The following is an 18,077-nucleotide window of genomic DNA, read 5'->3' on the forward strand; positions in this document are numbered from 1 at the left end:
GACAAGCAACCTGGTACGGTGATTAGCTAACCAACAGGCTGGCATGAGGCAATATGTCAACTGATTATTGATCACTTTTCTATCAAAACTGTGAGAGAAATCAGTTCAACATCTTGGGAAATGTGTTGATTTTGCTGCAGCCAGGAGATAGTTAGCTTAGCTTAGCCTGTATTAAAATAAAGACAGCTAGCCTGGCTCTGTCTGAAGGAGTAAAATCCACCTACAAGCAGCTCTAAAGCTCTCTCGGTAACACATTAGGTCTCTTTGTTTAATCCATACACTTTGTAAAAGGTGACAAATTGCAGTTTGACAAGGGGGGGGGGGGGGGGGGTGTGTGCCAGATTATCTCTTGGCCAAGCATACATAACCATCCAGCTGCATGGCTTGGACAAATGAGATATAATGGATCAATCAATGAGTTTTTGAGATGCTGGTTGGCAAATGTTTCTGACTTTGATGGGAGCCAGACGAACCTTTTTCCCATGCTTCCACTCTTTATGCACAGCTAGGCTAACCGCCTCCTGGTTGTAGCTAAAAGTTTAAGTATGAGAGAGGTATTGATCTTCTCATCCACTTCCAAAAACACCTAATTTAAATACGTGTGCTGAAATTGTTCGGCCTTGTGCGATTTCCTCTATCTAAAATAAGCTAGTTGTGGAGGTTGTGACGCTTGTTGACCCAGTTTCCTGGAACACTCCCCTGTCTTGAGTATTGCGATTCTTTTCAGTCCATCTCTGGGAAATTCATGACGTCTGATTAAGTTAGCAGATGATGGAGGAAAAGAAGCGAAGCATGGGGTACGAGTTGGATTTGCCCTGAGCTCCACACACCACAAACAACAACTTGCCAGCCAGTAACAACTCTGGGTGTCATGACTCAGAGGTCAAAACAGGCCTGATGTCAAGCCCAACCATGAAGTGAAACCAAAACCTAATAAATACTTTCATATGTCCTTCAGAGGATACAGTTTGCACTAATAAAGTGATCCACATTTGATATAAGACACATTCAAGTACTTCCATTTAATTTGAGGAACCCACTTTTAATTCATACAACACTGAGAGCCACAGTTAAACTGCGCTCTGGGAGTGGTGCCTCTTGTTTGAAATGTGTTTGTGTGACTGTGTAAGTGCGTGTGTGTGAGGCCCAGAGGTCCTGGGTGTGTATGTGGGTGTGTGTGTGGGTGTGTGTGTGTGTGTGTCTGGAAAGTCCAGTCCTTGGTGCGTTCAGGTCCAGCCTACATTTGGCTCAGGAAATGAGCCCGACCGTTGTCCTCTGGGCGGCGAGTGAGGATCTCGCAGCCGGTCTCCGTCACCAGCAGGGTGTGTTCGAACTGAGCCGAGCGCTTCCCATCTCTGGTGACCGCCGTCCAGCCGTCGGGCCACGTCTCATCTTGCCAGCCACCTGAGACATTACACACACGTGCGCACACACGCACACACAGCTTTGGCTTACACACATCAATTAAAGAGAGTAATAGAAACAAAATACATGGAGTCTAGTACTGACTCACTGGATATCTATTGGGTGTGAAGTGGTTTTTAAGATTTTAATGACCTGTTTTGAAGCATGACTGAGTCTGCTGTATCACTCATTCCTTAACCCATTGAGATACTAGAGCTACTAGGATTATCCCTGCTACAAAAGGCAGTCACACTCACCTTCACATATCATGGGCTCAATGGTGAACACATGGCCAGGCTTCATAACTCCGACTGCTTTGTTTTCTGGGAAATGAATGAATACAGAAATCATCCTGTTTAGAACATGTGAGAACTTTCAGAGCTTAAAACGTCTTTGCTGGCAGGCGTGTGACGACTCACTGGCATAATGTGGCACATTGGGAGCAGTGTGGAAAAGTCTGTGGATGCCGTGGCCGCAGTAGCTCCTCACCACAGAGAAGCCATTGGCCTGAGCGTGCTTCTGAATGATGTTACCTAATTCTCTATAGCGAATACCAGGCTTCACTGTCAAAACCAAAAGAGAGCAAAGAAGAAGAAAGCATGAGGGTCACATGTCTTGGAAAAATGGGCTGTAGTTTATAATCTAAGAAATACTGGAATTCTGAGGCAAATATGGATGTTTGAACATTTTTTATATGAAAGAATTAAAGAATTATGACCACAATATGTACTAAATGGGACATTTCACAGTTATTCTGAGCACTTTTCGTCCATGTTATCTTAAAAGCTGAGAATGAAAGTTCATTCTTGATCTTGGAAACAGAAATCTTCTGTTTCTAAGGTAACCAACAAGCATTCGATGTCAACATGCTCTCTGGTGGACAAATTATGAAATGGCAACGCTGTTTCATAATGAATTCAAACATTTTGAATCACATTTCTGTTCTGCAGTTTCTTTTGACTCCAAGGCTAAAATACATGCTGAGACGGATATTCAATTTATCTCCAGACCCGACAGCCATATGATGTGTAACTGCACAAAAGGTGAGGTTTCTAAGATCTTCATGGGAGTATTCTAGTGTGATGGTTTTCTGCATGCACACATCAGTAAAGTCAAGGTAAAAATAAAGCTGGAATTCCTACCAGAGTCAATGGCTTGCATAAGGCATTCATACGTGGTCTGAACCAGTTTCTTTGCTTCTTCATCCACGTCTCCGACAAAGAAGGTCTCATTAAGGTCACCATGGAAACCGTTGTGGTAGACTGTGATGTCCACTGCGTGAGAGTAAAGCGATGAATACGTCAGAGCTTTTGTGCCAAACCAGATTCTATTCCGTTTAACACAATGAACGGGCTTTGATGAACAATGACACATCACGGTGAGCACTGGCTGAACATGGATTCTTACGAGACGCCCAGCCATCTGCAAGGCCAAACAACATGTCGCTTTTTGGAAATTGCTGATGAAGCTGGAATTGCTTGTGTTAAAACTGGGACTTTTTCCACTTAAGGAGAAAAATGGAGAGCAGAGAATGTGACTGGCAAATCCCCACTGGTAATGGTTAATGAAACAATTTGTCTTGTCGGACCATGCGGCGAGAGATGAGTGGCTGGCAAGTACTCCATCAGACACTCTGAGGGGAGTGGCGGACGGAAGACATTGCCTTAGCAGGAATATTCATAAAGGGGCTCAAATTGGCCAAACTCCCGCTGATAAAAATTTCATGGATGCTGGTACAACCATTTGTCATGGAACACTTGCCTGCATCAAAACTCAGTCAAGAAAGTCACAACAAATGTGGTACTACAACTTTAAACTCATTTACTTTCAGACAATTACAACAAAACAAGGATAAAAACAGTGAGGAAATCACAGATATGAGGAAAACAGCTGTCAGAAGCAGCCATTATGGTCTCAAAATCATGCAATGAGCATACCGTTGAGGATGTCTCCGTCTTGTAGTAGTCTTCTGTCTGGGATGCCATGGCAGATGACTTCATTGACAGATGTGCAGCAGGATTTGGGGAAGTTGTAGTAGTTGAGAGGGGAAGGGTAGCAGTTCCTTGCTGTACAAGCCTGAACAGACAAAGCAGGTTGGTTAAAGAAGATGGCAATGAGGGCGAAAGACAAAAAATGAGTGACCCCTTTCACGTCATTTAGCTGCCTCGGTACTCAAAGCAGCTGGTGAGGTCTGTTCAGCGCACAGTTACTCTGACTCACAATTCTACACACATGGATCAGATAGTCAGACATGACAGTGTGTCCGCCTTCAAGTCAGTACAAAAGTTAACTGGAGTTGAACTGATGTTCCACAGCAGGGGGCTTTGTTCTGTTCAGAAACTCAGTGTTCCATTATTTATTAGCGGCGTCTGTTCCACAGCAATTATTACACCAGATTTAAACAAGACTACGAGTCCACAGCCGCACAAGCTTTTGGCTGAATGTCAGGATGCTGGCATGCTCACAATGACAATGCTACCGTGTTCACAATCTCACGTGGGGCCCATGAATGTCTGTGGAAACTTTTGTGTCAATGCTTCAGGTAGTTGAGATTGTGAAATCTCTCATACAGCTAATGGGATGTTTGTTTGTTCGTGGAGATATACCAGATGCACAGCGTGGTCGATTTCCTCTGTTGTGACACCTGGTTTCACCATCATTGCAGCAATGTCCAAGACTTCTCTAGCCAGCTGCAAGACAAAAAAAAAAAAAAACACGTCAAAACCAAAGTGGATTAAAAAGAAACCAGAGGATGCGAACCATGGCAACGCCATGACGGCGGCCTGACGTCAATTCTGTTACCTTGCACACCACTCTCATGCCTTCAATGTCCTCAGGAGACAGGATCTTGATCTGTGATGTCCCCTTCAGGAACTGCTCAGACTCAGATATCCCTGTGTGAAGGAAACAAAGGCAGACGACTGTCATCATTCACATGTCAACGCTCGGTGGAGCTGATTAAAACAGGACCTTGCAAAGCAGCTGTCTATCATTTCTTTGACGCAGCATAAACTTGGACCGCGGCAGCTGGTTTTACAAACTCCCAATTAATTTTGTGAACATCATGAGTGACAGCTGACAATATGCCATCTGGTACTGGTTTCTGTATATATAGGCAATAGTTTTGTCATGATATTTGATATTCCAAATTTCTGACAAATGCAAAAGCTACTTGCAGCGCTATGGAACTACAGACAACTAGCTGCTCCTGCAGAGAATAAGCTACAGCTTCAGCACCTGAGCAGAGGCAGACTAATGACACTCACACTGTCGACTCAGAGGAACAGAGCAGGACTGTTACATGGAAAAGAACAGAAGCATGGGTGTCACACGCAGTCACTTTGACACTGAATTAAACGACCTGCGTTCCCACTATAGATCAAACACAACTGGAACATTACTCTCGGACTGAAAAGCACATTAGGGCAGTATTTCAGTACAGGTTTGGCCAATCGCTGGAATCAACAATTCAGTGATTCATTATTTATTTACTCAACAAGATGATTGCTGGATGAACATGAACAGTTGCCTAGCAACCTGGCCTTTAGACAGGTTTGTCAAATACAGCCCTCCTTCTGACCTGAAGAGCCTCCAGTGAGCGCGACAATCAATTGGACTTACTTACGCTTTGATACAGCTGCTCAAAAAAAAGAAGCAAAGCATGAGAGGATCACAGTGTGCATGTTACAATGTCTTCTTAATGGTACGGCCCATCTTCTTATACATTTATCAGTGGTAATAATTACCATTTTATATGTTATTTAAAAACAAAAACAGATCCAGATTTGGTTTAGCTCCATAACAGTGCTGCATTCAGAAACATTAGCTGGTAACAACTGTGCCTCGGTCCCTGAGAAGGCATCAGTGGAGAATGAAAGGAGACTGTAACCATGACTACCTGAGTATGGATCTATGCAGTCAGATGACAAGGATGTAGAGGTTGCCATGGTTGCAAAATGAATGGATGGTTACAATTACAGTTGAGCCTTAATAGGTAATGGCTGTTTACCAGAGCAAAATCCACTCAACTTAACAACTGACAACATGAGCCTTCTTTAGGAGAAAGGTGCCTACGTAATCTTTAATGATTGTTAAATGTTAAAATACCAAAAGAGGAACTGAGAAATTGCATCAAGTTATAATGTAAATGCATACTAAAAGCCCCATTAAGCAGTTTTTCATAGTAAAACTGAATGAAATTAACTCCATTGAAAAGATACAAGCATTACCAATCCTTCTAAGAACACACATCTCTTTCTGCAGCTGCATACAGCTTTCAGCCACTTGTTTGAACCACATAATAAAAGTTTCAAATGCAGAAACTGCAGACAGCTGTTTGGGAGAGACAACGACCCATTATGTCAGCTACACCAAAGAATCATCTTGTTCACTTAAGCTGAATGCAGAACAAACGAGTGACTTTTCCTTCTACAAAAGTGCTGCTCTCGCACTTCATAAAGTTCTGTCTTCAGCATTGCCTACAGGGGCGCAGACTGTCCAGTCTGTGTAGCGCTCTTTAGCCAACAGCACAAAACATATCAGCTTATCTGTGTATTCATGCAAAAAGTTATATAAAAACACATGCATGGATGACCACTTTGTCCAGACCATTGTAACACACTGGGACAGCCCTTCCACAGCTTGCAACTCAGAATGTGCACTCGCATGTTGTCAAATCCATGCCATCAATGACCGGCTGTTCTGTTGAAGTCATCTAAAATCGATTCACTTGTGAACTCGGATTCTTCTATGATTCAGAACAGCAGCAGCTGCGTTTGGGCACATCTTGAGTTCATGTAATAATTAGCTTCGCAAAACAGAGGTGATGTATTTTGTGAATACTCTGTACCTCATCACCTACGAGTGAACATTAACAGAGGACCAAAGTCCAGCACTAACAAACAAAACCAGCTGACTAATTAGGTTTTGGAAAGCAATTCCCTGGTACCAAATTTGCAGAAGAGAGGCTGCCCTCATTTATTTCATTTGTGGCTCAGTGGGCAAAGGACACTGCACTGGAGTTACAGCTGAAACACAGCCACTGCTTTCTTTTACTGAATCAAGAATTGACTCTGAATCAAGGTGGCACTACAGTCGAGATTTAAGGGCACACAAAATCATTAATTATCATCCTCTGTGAGCCAGGAATAACCATGACAAATGCCATGTCAACCTGGCCAGCAGTTGTTGAGGCATCGTGCTCTAAAGCAAAGTGTTGGACAGAGAGACAAACAGATGGATGGACAGACTGACCAACATCATCATTCTTAGGTCCTGCAGCTAGCAGGGCAAAACACACCATAAGCACCAAGTTTGCCAGTAGAATAAGGCAGTATTAGGTGACTGTAACTACTCTTCCACTCAAAATGCAATATCTTATTTTTGCATGTGTTTTGCTCTTTTACGTAGGACAAAAGTAGAACGGTTACCTCTGGGATGATCAGAATAGTCAGGTCTTTGGATGTTACCAGGCACAGGCCTCATGGGTGTCTACACCAGGGGCCAAAGAGAGGACAGAAACGTTACATTATGGAATTCACATAAATCAGCACAGAGATGAGAAAATACTTAAAGCAAGCCACAGTTTTGTAAATTTTATATGACTCTGTTGTCTCTTGGTTTCTCCCCCCCCCCCCCAGTGCTGCCCTACATTCTTTCTGGGAGGCACTTCAGTGCTATGAAATAGTTTTAACACAATCACAGTGAATATGCACCTACAGGTATCAGTATATGACCCTGTATTGGAATTTTCCATGGTTTAAAATATATAGTGTGGTGTGTAGAAGTGACTGTTTATCACCACCAATGTAATGTCCAAAGCCTGAAATCTGTCAGGGTAAACTAACATCATTTCAGCTAATGGGGTGCAGAGCTGTGCCACAAAGGGACAGCTGACATTTAAAAAACTGAGGTAAAAAGTTTATGTATATCAAAACTTTTACTTCCCAGTTGCTGCCATAGTTATAGCTGGAAAAAAAATGGTTACAAGTTTAGGACCGCTGAATACAACCAACTGGAGACAAAAAGGGCGCATTGTTTATGTATGCATGCACTTGGGTCTTCTTTCTATTTTCTTTTAATGACTCATACATGCCAAAATACAACAAGAATTTACCAGTGGGTAGTGAGGGCGTAGTTTTCCTGTGTAGCGATAGCCTGGCCATGGGTCTGTGTTGATGTCCTTCTCCACACAATTCTTAGACTCATTCTGGTTCTTGTCCTCCTCTGACAAAACACAGCACAAGGTCTCTGAAGCATCTGGCACAATTGTGCTAGTTCACAGTCAGTGGATATCATCTGTTCTCCCCTCTTGTAATGAGCTCTAACTGAACACCTTGTGTAACCTATACACCTACAGTTTGTTTGTTTCTAAAACCCAGTAACCCAGTAAACACAGTGCAGAACTGATAGTGATCAGTAGCACATACTTGCTTTTTTGTGCAGCAGCTTGTGAGACACCCAGCTCCCTTTGAAACATTCCTGGAAATGAAAACACACACAGACACTATAAGTGGGGACATACAAGGACAGAGACAAATCTTTGCATTTTTAAAACTGATGAAGTGCAGAATTGTGCTCAAAGGTGTACGCCTGACAGTCACATGCATGGTCATCGACCCATTCAAATACAAAAAAGCACACTAACAGATCTTGCACCATAGGTGCATAAGCGCCCTCCAGGCAGAGATCTAAATATGTCCGTGTGTATATTTAACACAGTAACTACCATTTGCTGATAATTTCATTGGCGTTTGTGCCTTAACAATGAGAGAGAGAAACAGGAAATATGGAGAGCAGGCTCAGGTTACAGTGCCAGAACTGTGATCACAGCAAAGACCTCTCAGGTCAAATACCATGTCACCACAAGTCAGCCCACCAACCTATTTATAAAGCTTTGGATTTACTCAAAACAGGGCCCTTCTGCAAATGTTCTAGTTTAATACTTTAACATCTGAAACCTTTTCCAGTGTTGCGTTTTCTGCAAGCTAAATTTGCCACAAAGAAGCATCCACAATCTTCGATATCAACTCTCACGTGTGACTCACACGACTTGTGACGAGCCCTCTGTGTTGAAGTGAAAGACAACTGGTGGCAATGAGTTTTTCGGGAGTAAAAGCTGCTCCTCAGCCGAACTTTAGCAAGTGGAGAGTAGCTTTTAACGTAACATTCAGCCGAGTAGGAGGCACGGCCGAGAAGTCATTCATCTTTAAACTGACAGATTTGTGGCTGGGGTTTGGTCCCGTGGGAACCAAGGTACCAGGATCAAACGTCGTGGCACCGAGAAATCCATCACGGAACGTTAACCCTGCTGCATTTCACAACTCATTTTACAAATTTCTTTCATGACTTGCAGTCTATAGCAGGACTGGAATTCCCGGCTCCGAAACAATGTCCAGTAATTCATACGCAGTTTTAAGCTATCGGCGAAAGAACTTCATATTAAAGGGTTTCATTTTGACTAGGGACGTTAAATCATTCACTTCAGCTAACCGGGCAACAGTTAGCTAGCCAGAGGTTTTCCCTCGGCCTGCTGGTACAGAGATAGCATCAGTTACAATCACTGACTGCATTATTCACCCTCAGCGATCTGTATAAAATTACACAGTCAGAAGCCATTCGTTGACAGAAGGTTAAGTCGTCAATAGCGGCTCACCAAGCACCGACACATGTCTACCTAGCTTGACAGTTAGCAGCCTCGTGATGACATGCAGGGCCTTAGCATGGAGCAACACCCGACGTTTGAACCGGACAAGCCGAGGAAGCAGTACCTGTGAACAGAAATAGGAGCCCTGAATACCAAGCTTGATACATGTGGGACACTGAAGTTTGGCGTCCTTGCTGCAGCCTTCTGTCTCACACTCTCTTCTAGCCTCGGTGCTCGCCATGCCTTCGTCTGTGGGAGGGGTGGAGTCGCGGAGAAGCAGCCAGCCAGCGACGGCACACAGCGCATGTCCGCCGCGGAGCCGTCACGTTGTGCAGCTCGGTCCAATCAACAGAAACTTTTCTAACACAGATTTGTAAGATGGCGACCGCCGAACCGGTGAGCACTTTCTCCTAAGAACATATCAAAACATTTTGGGGGCCTCTTGCTTGAATTCCGGCTTGAGCTCACATTCTAAGTTTGTGAACAATTTTTAACATTAGTCGTCGGCAGGGAGTTGGCCGCTGTTACAATCACAGGTGTTGTTTTGACTAGTTTTAAGTTTGTCTTCTGTGCCACGACCGAAGCGTAAAAGAGGAATGCTTGTGAGTGGAGATGTCCCAACTTTAAGGCTGACGTTAAGCTAACCGAGGTGCCGTTCACCTTTGCCAAGAGAACCGCACCAGTGTCCATCAGTTACTTTGGCATTGCTTGGGCTAACTGCAAAAGTAAATACCCGAGTAACAACTACTTTAAATAGGTATTGTTATTATGATCTACCAGTGAATTGGGCATGTCACGTAATCATCCACTGAGTACAAATAGCAGTTTTGTAGCTAAATTGTGAACTGTCAAAAGTGGCTGACAGAGCTACCTGCTGACCTCTACGATGCAATGTGAGTGAGTTAACTTACGTTAGTGGCGGAGGTTAACGTTAAATTACGGACACAGCAGAGTGACAGCTTTATTTTTCTTGAACTAATTGAACACTCTTCGGTGTATATATGTCGAGTTTTTGGGTGAATGGCTCTACCGAGCAGTGTAGAACTGGCGAGATGAATGGAAGTTACATGGTGTTCTTGTACAGCCGCGCCTTAACAATGAAGCTAGAGTAACTTAAGAAAGTTGCTTGGCAGCAGTAGTGGGGTCCGTAAGTGTTAGCAGCAGAGTTAGCTAGCCAAACTTTAGCTTCACGTCACCGTGAAATGTGGACCAGATGTTCATATCGTGTTTCACTAGTGAACGCTCCCGTCACGGAAAAATAACGTTATTTAGTCGTTTCGGGAGAGAAGCAACAGTAACTTGTGTTTTGTCGGGTCTTTCTAGATTTTGCCTTAATTTAACGTTACTTGCGCCATGACTGAAGGGTTAACGTATTCAATCAAAGGAGATGTGACGTCATTTGTTGCGTGATGATTTCTCCAGTTTGACCTACACTGGAAAGTAGGGTCTTTTGAACTGAGAACAGGAGTCCGTTGCCTACGCCCCTCATATGCACAACAGTATTCACTTTGTCTTTTTTTTTTTTTTTTTTTTTTTAAGGAAACCAGCCCAAGTCCACCTCACCCTGAAGAAGATGCAGCAGAGGAGACCGGACAGGAGATTGTGAGCCCAGACGCCTACATCAAGCACCCCCTCCAGAACAGGTTAGGCCCTGCTGTTTCAAATGGATTCAGGACAGCCAGTTTGATTGAAAACAGCAATTTAACACACATATTCCACCTAAGATGTAAATTTTTCAAAATGATGCAGGCCCACTATGTAACTATGTAACCAATGTCAGGGGATAGTTTAGGGGTGAGAGGATAGGAAGCGTTTGATCCCTTTGTCATTACATGACTCAATCACCGACAATAATCAATTTGTTTTTAACCTGTTAGAAGTTAAATCAAGCAGAAAATCCAAATATTTGCTGGCTCCTGCTTCTTAGATGTTAGCATTTGCTGCCTTTCTCAATTTGATGTGGTTGTAATGGAATATCTTTGGGTTTCGTAATGTTGGTCTGACTAAACGTGAAAAAATGTTTCACAACATGTCTAGAGGATCTTTTCCGTTATTTTTGAATTTCATAGACTAAACAGTAAACAAGCTGCAATAGTAACAATAATAGTTCATTTTAGCTGTATTGATTATTTGCCATTTTAATGAAGTCACAGTTAATGTAAAATCCAGCTTTATGTGATCACCCAATGGTTGCGCTGGGATTCTCCCAGATGTTATTGTGTGGAGTTGTATAAATGTGACACTGGAAAACATATGCACCATCAACTTCAATGAAAAGATGAAGATCTTGTGCGACTTGCGCATCACACAGGACGTCTCATATGGAAGTGAAAGCAAGACTGAATTGACCATTCACCCAAAACAATGAACCCTTTGTTCACAAGGAGGAAGCTATGCGATTCACAAAACTGCCTGTGCACAGTGCACAATATAAACATGTCAAAAAACCCAAATAAAAGTACAAAATGCTCTTGTCTCCAGATACATTGAGTAGTTACTTAATCAAAAATCCATCTTCAACTTAACTCTTCAAAAAAAGGAAAGTTATGGTAAATGGACTGCAGTTACAGTAGGCTTTTCTCTTTTCTAACAGCTCGAGCCAGCATGCCCCTTTATGTGCAAGTAAATATGAATTACTGATTACATTTTGAGAATTTCTTTAATTCTGAACTTGTTCTAGCAAACTAATTCAGAATATATCATGTAAAATGTAATGATTTATTTTAATGTGACTGTAGTTAATGACTCAGTGGTCAGCAGTGTTGCTGGTGGACCTGCTGTCCTGTCTGTGTCTTCATGCGTTTAAGTGGATTTTCTCTCACAGTCCAAACAAATGCAGTCTGCTGGGTTGGAGACTTTATTTCCCCACAGTAACACTGTGATTGTCTGTGGTGTGGTGACCTGTCCAGAGTCTTTCAGTCTTTTCCTCTCAGTCCACTCTCAGATTGGTTCCAAATCCTTTCTGTGCTGAATACAAATAAGCAGTAATTTAATAATTTATGTATATTTGAATTCCACACAAATATTTGTGTGCAAAAGGGTCAAAATAAACCAAACCCAGACAGAAAGCCAGTCAGCTAAAATAGAAGTTGGATTCTAAAGACTTCAGTCTAATGGTAAAATATTCACACAAATTGACCATTAAAGTGGTGGGAAATGGCTGGAATGACTTCATTGCTTTAAAGCAGGTTGGATAAATTGGTAAATTATTTCAAACATGATTTTCCATGCAGCTATTATCCTATTAGCATGCATTCATTTTACTGTCCTTCTTATTTCCTTACCGGGTCCTCTCAGCATGCACTGAAAGGCAAAGAAACATCCTGTAAAGGTCCACTTAAGGGACTGTGCTTATATGCTGCCTCAGATTATGGCCTAAAATTAAACATTTGAATATTTTACCAGACAAGCACAATGACGTACACAAATATTCTATTATCTTAAGCCTGCCGACTATTAGATATGATGTCATATTTGCATGTCACTATGCATATTCAACTCAACTGACGGGAACTTAAGTTGTATCCGCTTATTCTATCCTATTCTGGCATTTATTTGGACTGTGCTCTCTTTTAAAAACACCTTCCAAACCCACTGACAGACTCGCTGCTTCAATGGATTTACAATACTGTCAGCAGCTACAGTTTTCTTTATTATTCCTCAACCCGAAGAGCTTAAAGCAGTAGCTGAGCCATCAGAGTATTCAGTCTCGAACAAGTATCAGCATCAGAATGAATTAAACTGAGCAGGTGATGGCTTGATTTACGGAACAGTTTGTCTCGGCAGCATCCATGTGTATCCATACGCCGCTCATTTGTTCCAAAGCACAAAGGCTTTTAGTTACTTTGGCTTACCTTGTGTTTAATTAGGGGCTTGTTTCATTTATGCAAATTCCTTTTTCTGTTTTCGCCCAACAGATGGTCTCTGTGGTTCTTCAAGAATGACAAGAGCAAAACATGGCAGGCCAACCTGCGACTCGTCTCGAAATTTGACACGGTTGAAGATTTCTGGGCGTAAGGAGCAATAAATCTCTGAGTCTTTTTGTTTTTCTCCTTCTGTGGAGTGACTGAAGCAATAAAATGTCCTACTGTTTTCTTGAAGTGCTGTCAGATCTGCATGTTTTGTTAATGCCGTGCTCTCTTCATTTCAGTCTCTACAACCATATCCAGTTGTCAAGCAACCTCATGTCAGGCTGTGATTACTCCCTCTTTAAGGTACATTTGATTTATTTACTATTTATGTAAATGTGCACAGAGTGAGGAGCTCAATACAGATTAAAGCATAATTAAAAACCATTTCAAAATATTTTTGCATGCCAGTATCCTCTCTGAACTAAAAGAACCGTGTAAAAGGATAAAACAACATCTTTCTTTCAATCACGTCTGCATGATGAGACGTACACATATGGCAGCTGACATCATTCACACTTTATACAGGAAGTACAGGAATAAAAAGTTATCTTTTGGCGGTTATTAGAAAAACAGGGGTCTCAAAATTTCATTTCAAACTGATATCCTGAGAGAATAGTAATTTATTTGAAAATGAAATAACCAGCCGAGCCAAACTGCAAGAATTTGACATCAACAGAATCAAATAGAACTCCTGCAGTCAGAACAGCACCTGATTGAACTGACAACACAAAGAGCTTCAGCTGAAACAACGGTGTCGTTCCTGGAAGGTAGACAAACAAAAACAGATGTAGGCGGGATTTTTCTCTGACTGAATCTGTCTCTGCCAACTCAGAGCTCATCTGCAAAACAGCTCATTTAACCAGATGTGATGACAGAATATGAGAGGCGTGTGTGGATGTTCGGTAAGTTGAATGGCAGGAGGTGGCCAGGAGCTATTAACAGTACTGTATTTGAGATGGTTGATGATAATAAAGGGAAAAGCAGCAATCAAATAGGACTTTTTACAAAACACTGCTGTGTGTGTTGAAGCAGAGCATGTGTACAAGAGCAGAAATGCAACTTGAGAAAAAGACATTAACCAAAAATTCAACCGCCGCAGGACACGTCAAGTTCTTGCTACCTGTTGCACAAGCAATTTTAGCATAAGCTTTTAATCAGATTCAAAGGATTTCTGCCGTGATTATAGAAGAGTTGGAAAATTTCTTGCAGGCACAATCAAAATCATGGTGAAACCTCACTTTTTCAAGGCTGTTTCAAGGTTTTGGTGCTGTAGTTTGGGACATGTATTGACAGTTTGAACCATTGCTGCAGGATGGCATTGAACCCATGTGGGAGGACGAGAGGAACAAGCGCGGCGGGCGCTGGCTGATCACACTCAACAAGCAGCAGAGGAGATTAGACCTGGACCGCTTCTGGCTGGAAACTGTAGGTTTGGCTGCTGTGCTTTGTTACCCAATGAGTGATCGTATTAATCATTTCTTCCCAAAGTAGTACATTTATTACCTGCTGGCAGCCATAATTAGTTGCACCTCTCTTATCATTACATGTGTCACACCGCTGAAATGACTGATTACGTTCTCTCATTCCTTTTAACACTGAATTGAGCCACAGATCAGAGTGTTTCAGCGCTGTCATCACCATCATTCACAACAAAGCCTTCTATGATAGCTAAAAAATATATGTTATTGCTTCGACTGTATGCTGAGCTGATGATAAGGGCTCACAACACACTAAGTCTGCAGTCCACACAGTGTTGTGGTGATGAGTCGTCTTGCTGCTCTAAAGGTCACCGACAGTGACACAGACATCCAGTGAGCTATGATTTGTTACTTTAGCAGACCAGACAGCGCTGATGGTACTGTCAGCACTGGAACTACTGGTCTTACTGGGCTGAAAGGAGGCACTTTCCTGTTCAGTGACATTCACCATCTTCTTAGGGACCTATAAACAGGAGGCTGGAGTGCTGTCACTGAAGGCTGGAAGCTTTATTGTGGTGATACAAATGATGAAAGCATCAGTATAATTTACTCTTCACCTGCCCACTAGTGGCAGCACTGCAGGAGCCCTGTGGCATCTTACATTGGACATGGTTTGTACTGACAAACAGAAAAGACCATTTTCTGTCAGTTTTCCAATGAGTTTGTATTTCCAGCATTCTTCACGCAACAAAAATATTATGAGCGGATCTGTGACTGAAACGTCCAGGTTCTGGCAGATATCCGTGCACCACGATGTATAATGCACAGTCCTGGATCTGGGCCAGTGATGTCGAGCTCAAAGACTCATCATCCGAATCCTTGTACTTTGTTCTGTCAGACCGAATTCTGTGAATGGCTTTTATGTTCTTCTGTAGTCCAGGCTGGTTTCATGCTTATTCGTTTGGTTTAATAATGTGCTGAAGGGACGTTTTGGTCATCATGGGAATAGGAATTCCATACCATGGGGATAATATGAGTTTGAATTAGATGTATTTATATAGAAATTTATAAGGGCAAAACATAAGATATTCAAATGCTATTGAAATAGGAATATTTTTGAATAGCTTTCATTCTTCTCCTTTATTCCAGCTCCTGTGCCTAGTTGGAGAGGCCTTTGACGACTACAGTGACGAGGTCTGTGGAGCCGTGGTCAACATCCGCACAAAAGGAGATAAAATAGCCGTCTGGACATCAGACTACGAGAACCGGGAAGCTGTGACACACATAGGGTGAGGCACATCTCTCTTCATGAATACAGCTGATGACATTCTCTGCATCCTCTTATGGTGTCATTTTCCCGTCAACAGGAGAGTTTACAAGGAGCGTTTGGGGCTTCCCATGAAGATGACTATTGGCTACCAGTCTCATGCAGACACAGCCACCAAAAGCGGTTCAACCACCAAGAACAAATTTGTTGTTTGAGAAATGCCCGACGTGCCTCTTTCATTTTCTTGTCTTATTTGTTGTTGGTGCATATGTTTACTTTGCTGCAAAGACACTGCGGAATGCAATCTGGAAGACAAAACCTAATCTAAGACTACATGCCAAATGTTTCCATAACCTACCCAGGACTTGAGCCACAGGAAAAACCCTATGGAAAACAGATGATCATGAATCTTCCTAAACACTAACAATGAGAGGTATTAATAGTGGATGAGAGTCAGAATGCTGCATACTCCACGAAAGAAACTTGTGTTGATTTTTTTTTTTTTTTAATTCAGGGACTCCTGAAATACAAAAAAAAATGTAAATTTCTTTCCCTATTTTCTACAGCATCGTTGGTTTGCTGTAATCCTTAATGACATTAAACCCTTTTTAATTTATTATTAATTTGCCTGCATATTATTAGATTAGAACCTTGTTTTATGCTTATTTTTGCCTTGAACTCTTGCATGTAATCAGCCTTTTTAAAGTATTTCATGACTCATATTCATTTGAGTGTTAATATAATTAAAATGTTGGTTTTGCAATTATTAGTTGTTAAATTGTGCAATACTTTTTTGCAGCCTATGATTGGTACATTCCTTGTTATAAATGATTTGCTCTTTGACTTGAAGTGGTGCTGTATTGTAGGATACTGGCTTTTATTCACTGAGGATTTTATAGTAGACCATCCAACAGTTTCCTCCCAATGGTCTACATTCCCACTGTATAAAATAAGAATACATAAGGAGACACGGTGGTGCCCAAGTGCCAAAATCAAGCCTTCCCACTCCGACCCACCATACCAAGATCCCTTAAAATGTCAGTAGAAAAAGAGCTTTGAAAGAAAAGGTTACTTTGGCTTCCCTTGCAAGGCTTCCCATCTCAGTTAGTTTCCACCTTTACAAATGTCACTTCAACATGACAAATGTCATCACGTTCTTGAGGATCGGCACTCTTTAAGCCAGCAGGCGAATCATCCACAACTAGATCCTTCTTGATCTGATGAAGCGTTAAGTGACTGTAGAAGCTTCATTAGGTCCTTGTTGCAGCTATGGCTTGGTTGTGGAAGTAACCTTTAAAGGCCAGCTGATCTATCATGTAAGATGCTTTGCAAGCATGCACCTAAATGATAAGCACAGCAGCTAAGTAGAGTGTTTAGTATATTTATAGCACCTTTCTAGAGTAGACATCACAAAGTGCCCACAGTAAGTTAACATCTGTATGACTAAATCATGCAGTGAACATATCATTTCCACTGCAGTATACAACACTGTGATCAGGAAGGGGAATAAAACAACACACTCTACAATCAAACATTACACTGAAGCCGGCCCTCATTCCATCAGTGATGAAAGCCACCACAGCTATAATTAATGCATGTAATCTATAAGCTGTTATCAAGATGGATGCAGAGGTAAAAGAAGAGTAGCTACACACTTAAGCACACTGCATCTACAAGTTCACCATGAATAAAATATAGCTGAGAATGCCCATTGAACATAACACTGCTTTTCATAACAAGAGCACATCATCATTGCTCATGTGTGGTACCTCAAATTTACATAACCATAACACTTCAGTGTCAATCCAATAAATCCCTTTTTTCGTGTGTTGCTGTCTGATCTGGTCTCTCAGTGATCATAATGGTACACTGTGCTATTTGTAGTGTGAATATTAAAAACAGAAATATTGAATAACTCCTCCGTGTCTCTCTCCGTGTGCATCTAATCCTTTTTGATAAAGAATACAGCTGTTTAGTGAGCATCAAAGTGCATATGCTGTTCACCCGGATTGCTGGTTTATTAGGCACACCTACCTCATCCTACCTTTATAACAGTTATTATGTTTCGTATATTTTTATGTTCAGCGGTGTTGATTCAACTTGTATTGTGTGACTGTATTGTGCCATATTGAGAGGTGGATTGTATTTAGTCCATGCTCCGACAAAACATCCAGTCACCTCTCAGTAAAACATTTGATATTAGCATATAAAATGGCATCATGAAATCTGCGTTGAAATCATCACTGTCCACAGAAACTGTCCACCAACACAGATTAGTGTTATATTTTGGATTCTTCTGTTGTGAATACTAATAAATCCCAAATGTCCCAGTCTGTGCAGACAGGTAAACACAAGGCCACTGACACCGTCACTTTATTAAATGGGGTGACAGACTAACCTTGGCAGCAATGAATGCAATCAATGTGCTAAAT

At 41.8% G+C, this 18,077-nt stretch overlaps 2 protein-coding genes across 3 annotated transcripts; one reads left to right on the forward strand and one right to left on the reverse strand.

Annotated features, from left to right (window-relative positions):
• Nucleotides 1–317: 317 nt before the first annotated feature.
• On the reverse strand, nucleotides 318–9,313 carry metap1 (methionyl aminopeptidase 1). The gene is made up of 11 exons (XM_070979061.1): nucleotides 9,174–9,313; nucleotides 7,833–7,884; nucleotides 7,520–7,629; nucleotides 6,834–6,894; nucleotides 4,207–4,298; nucleotides 4,011–4,094; nucleotides 3,342–3,480; nucleotides 2,547–2,678; nucleotides 1,824–1,967; nucleotides 1,662–1,727; nucleotides 318–1,404 (listed from the first exon to the last, which is right to left on the reverse strand). The coding sequence occupies exons 1-11, from the start codon at nucleotides 9,288–9,290 to the stop codon at nucleotides 1,238–1,240; spliced, it is 1,164 nt and encodes a 387-aa protein (XP_070835162.1). The 5' UTR covers nucleotides 9,291–9,313; the 3' UTR covers nucleotides 318–1,237.
• Nucleotides 9,314–9,351: 38 nt separating this feature from the next.
• eif4eb (eukaryotic translation initiation factor 4eb) lies at nucleotides 9,352–16,408 on the forward strand. Of its 2 annotated transcripts, none has more exons than XM_070979063.1 (7): nucleotides 9,352–9,445; nucleotides 10,589–10,692; nucleotides 12,967–13,062; nucleotides 13,200–13,263; nucleotides 14,272–14,385; nucleotides 15,528–15,667; nucleotides 15,746–16,408. In XM_070979063.1, exons 1-7 carry the CDS (start codon nucleotides 9,428–9,430, stop codon nucleotides 15,858–15,860), a joined length of 651 nt encoding a protein of 216 aa, XP_070835164.1. In that variant the 5' UTR covers nucleotides 9,352–9,427; the 3' UTR covers nucleotides 15,861–16,408. The 2 variants fall into 2 exon arrangements, with proteins under 2 accessions (XP_070835164.1, XP_070835163.1); XM_070979062.1 differs by lacking the exon at nucleotides 9,352–9,445 and adding an exon at nucleotides 9,576–9,651.
• Nucleotides 16,409–18,077: the final 1,669 nt, after the last annotated feature.

The sequence above is a fragment of the Chaetodon trifascialis genome, chromosome 14 (genome assembly GCF_039877785.1).
Source record: "Chaetodon trifascialis isolate fChaTrf1 chromosome 14, fChaTrf1.hap1, whole genome shotgun sequence".
NCBI classification, from domain to species: domain Eukaryota; kingdom Metazoa; phylum Chordata; class Actinopteri; order Chaetodontiformes; family Chaetodontidae; genus Chaetodon; species Chaetodon trifascialis.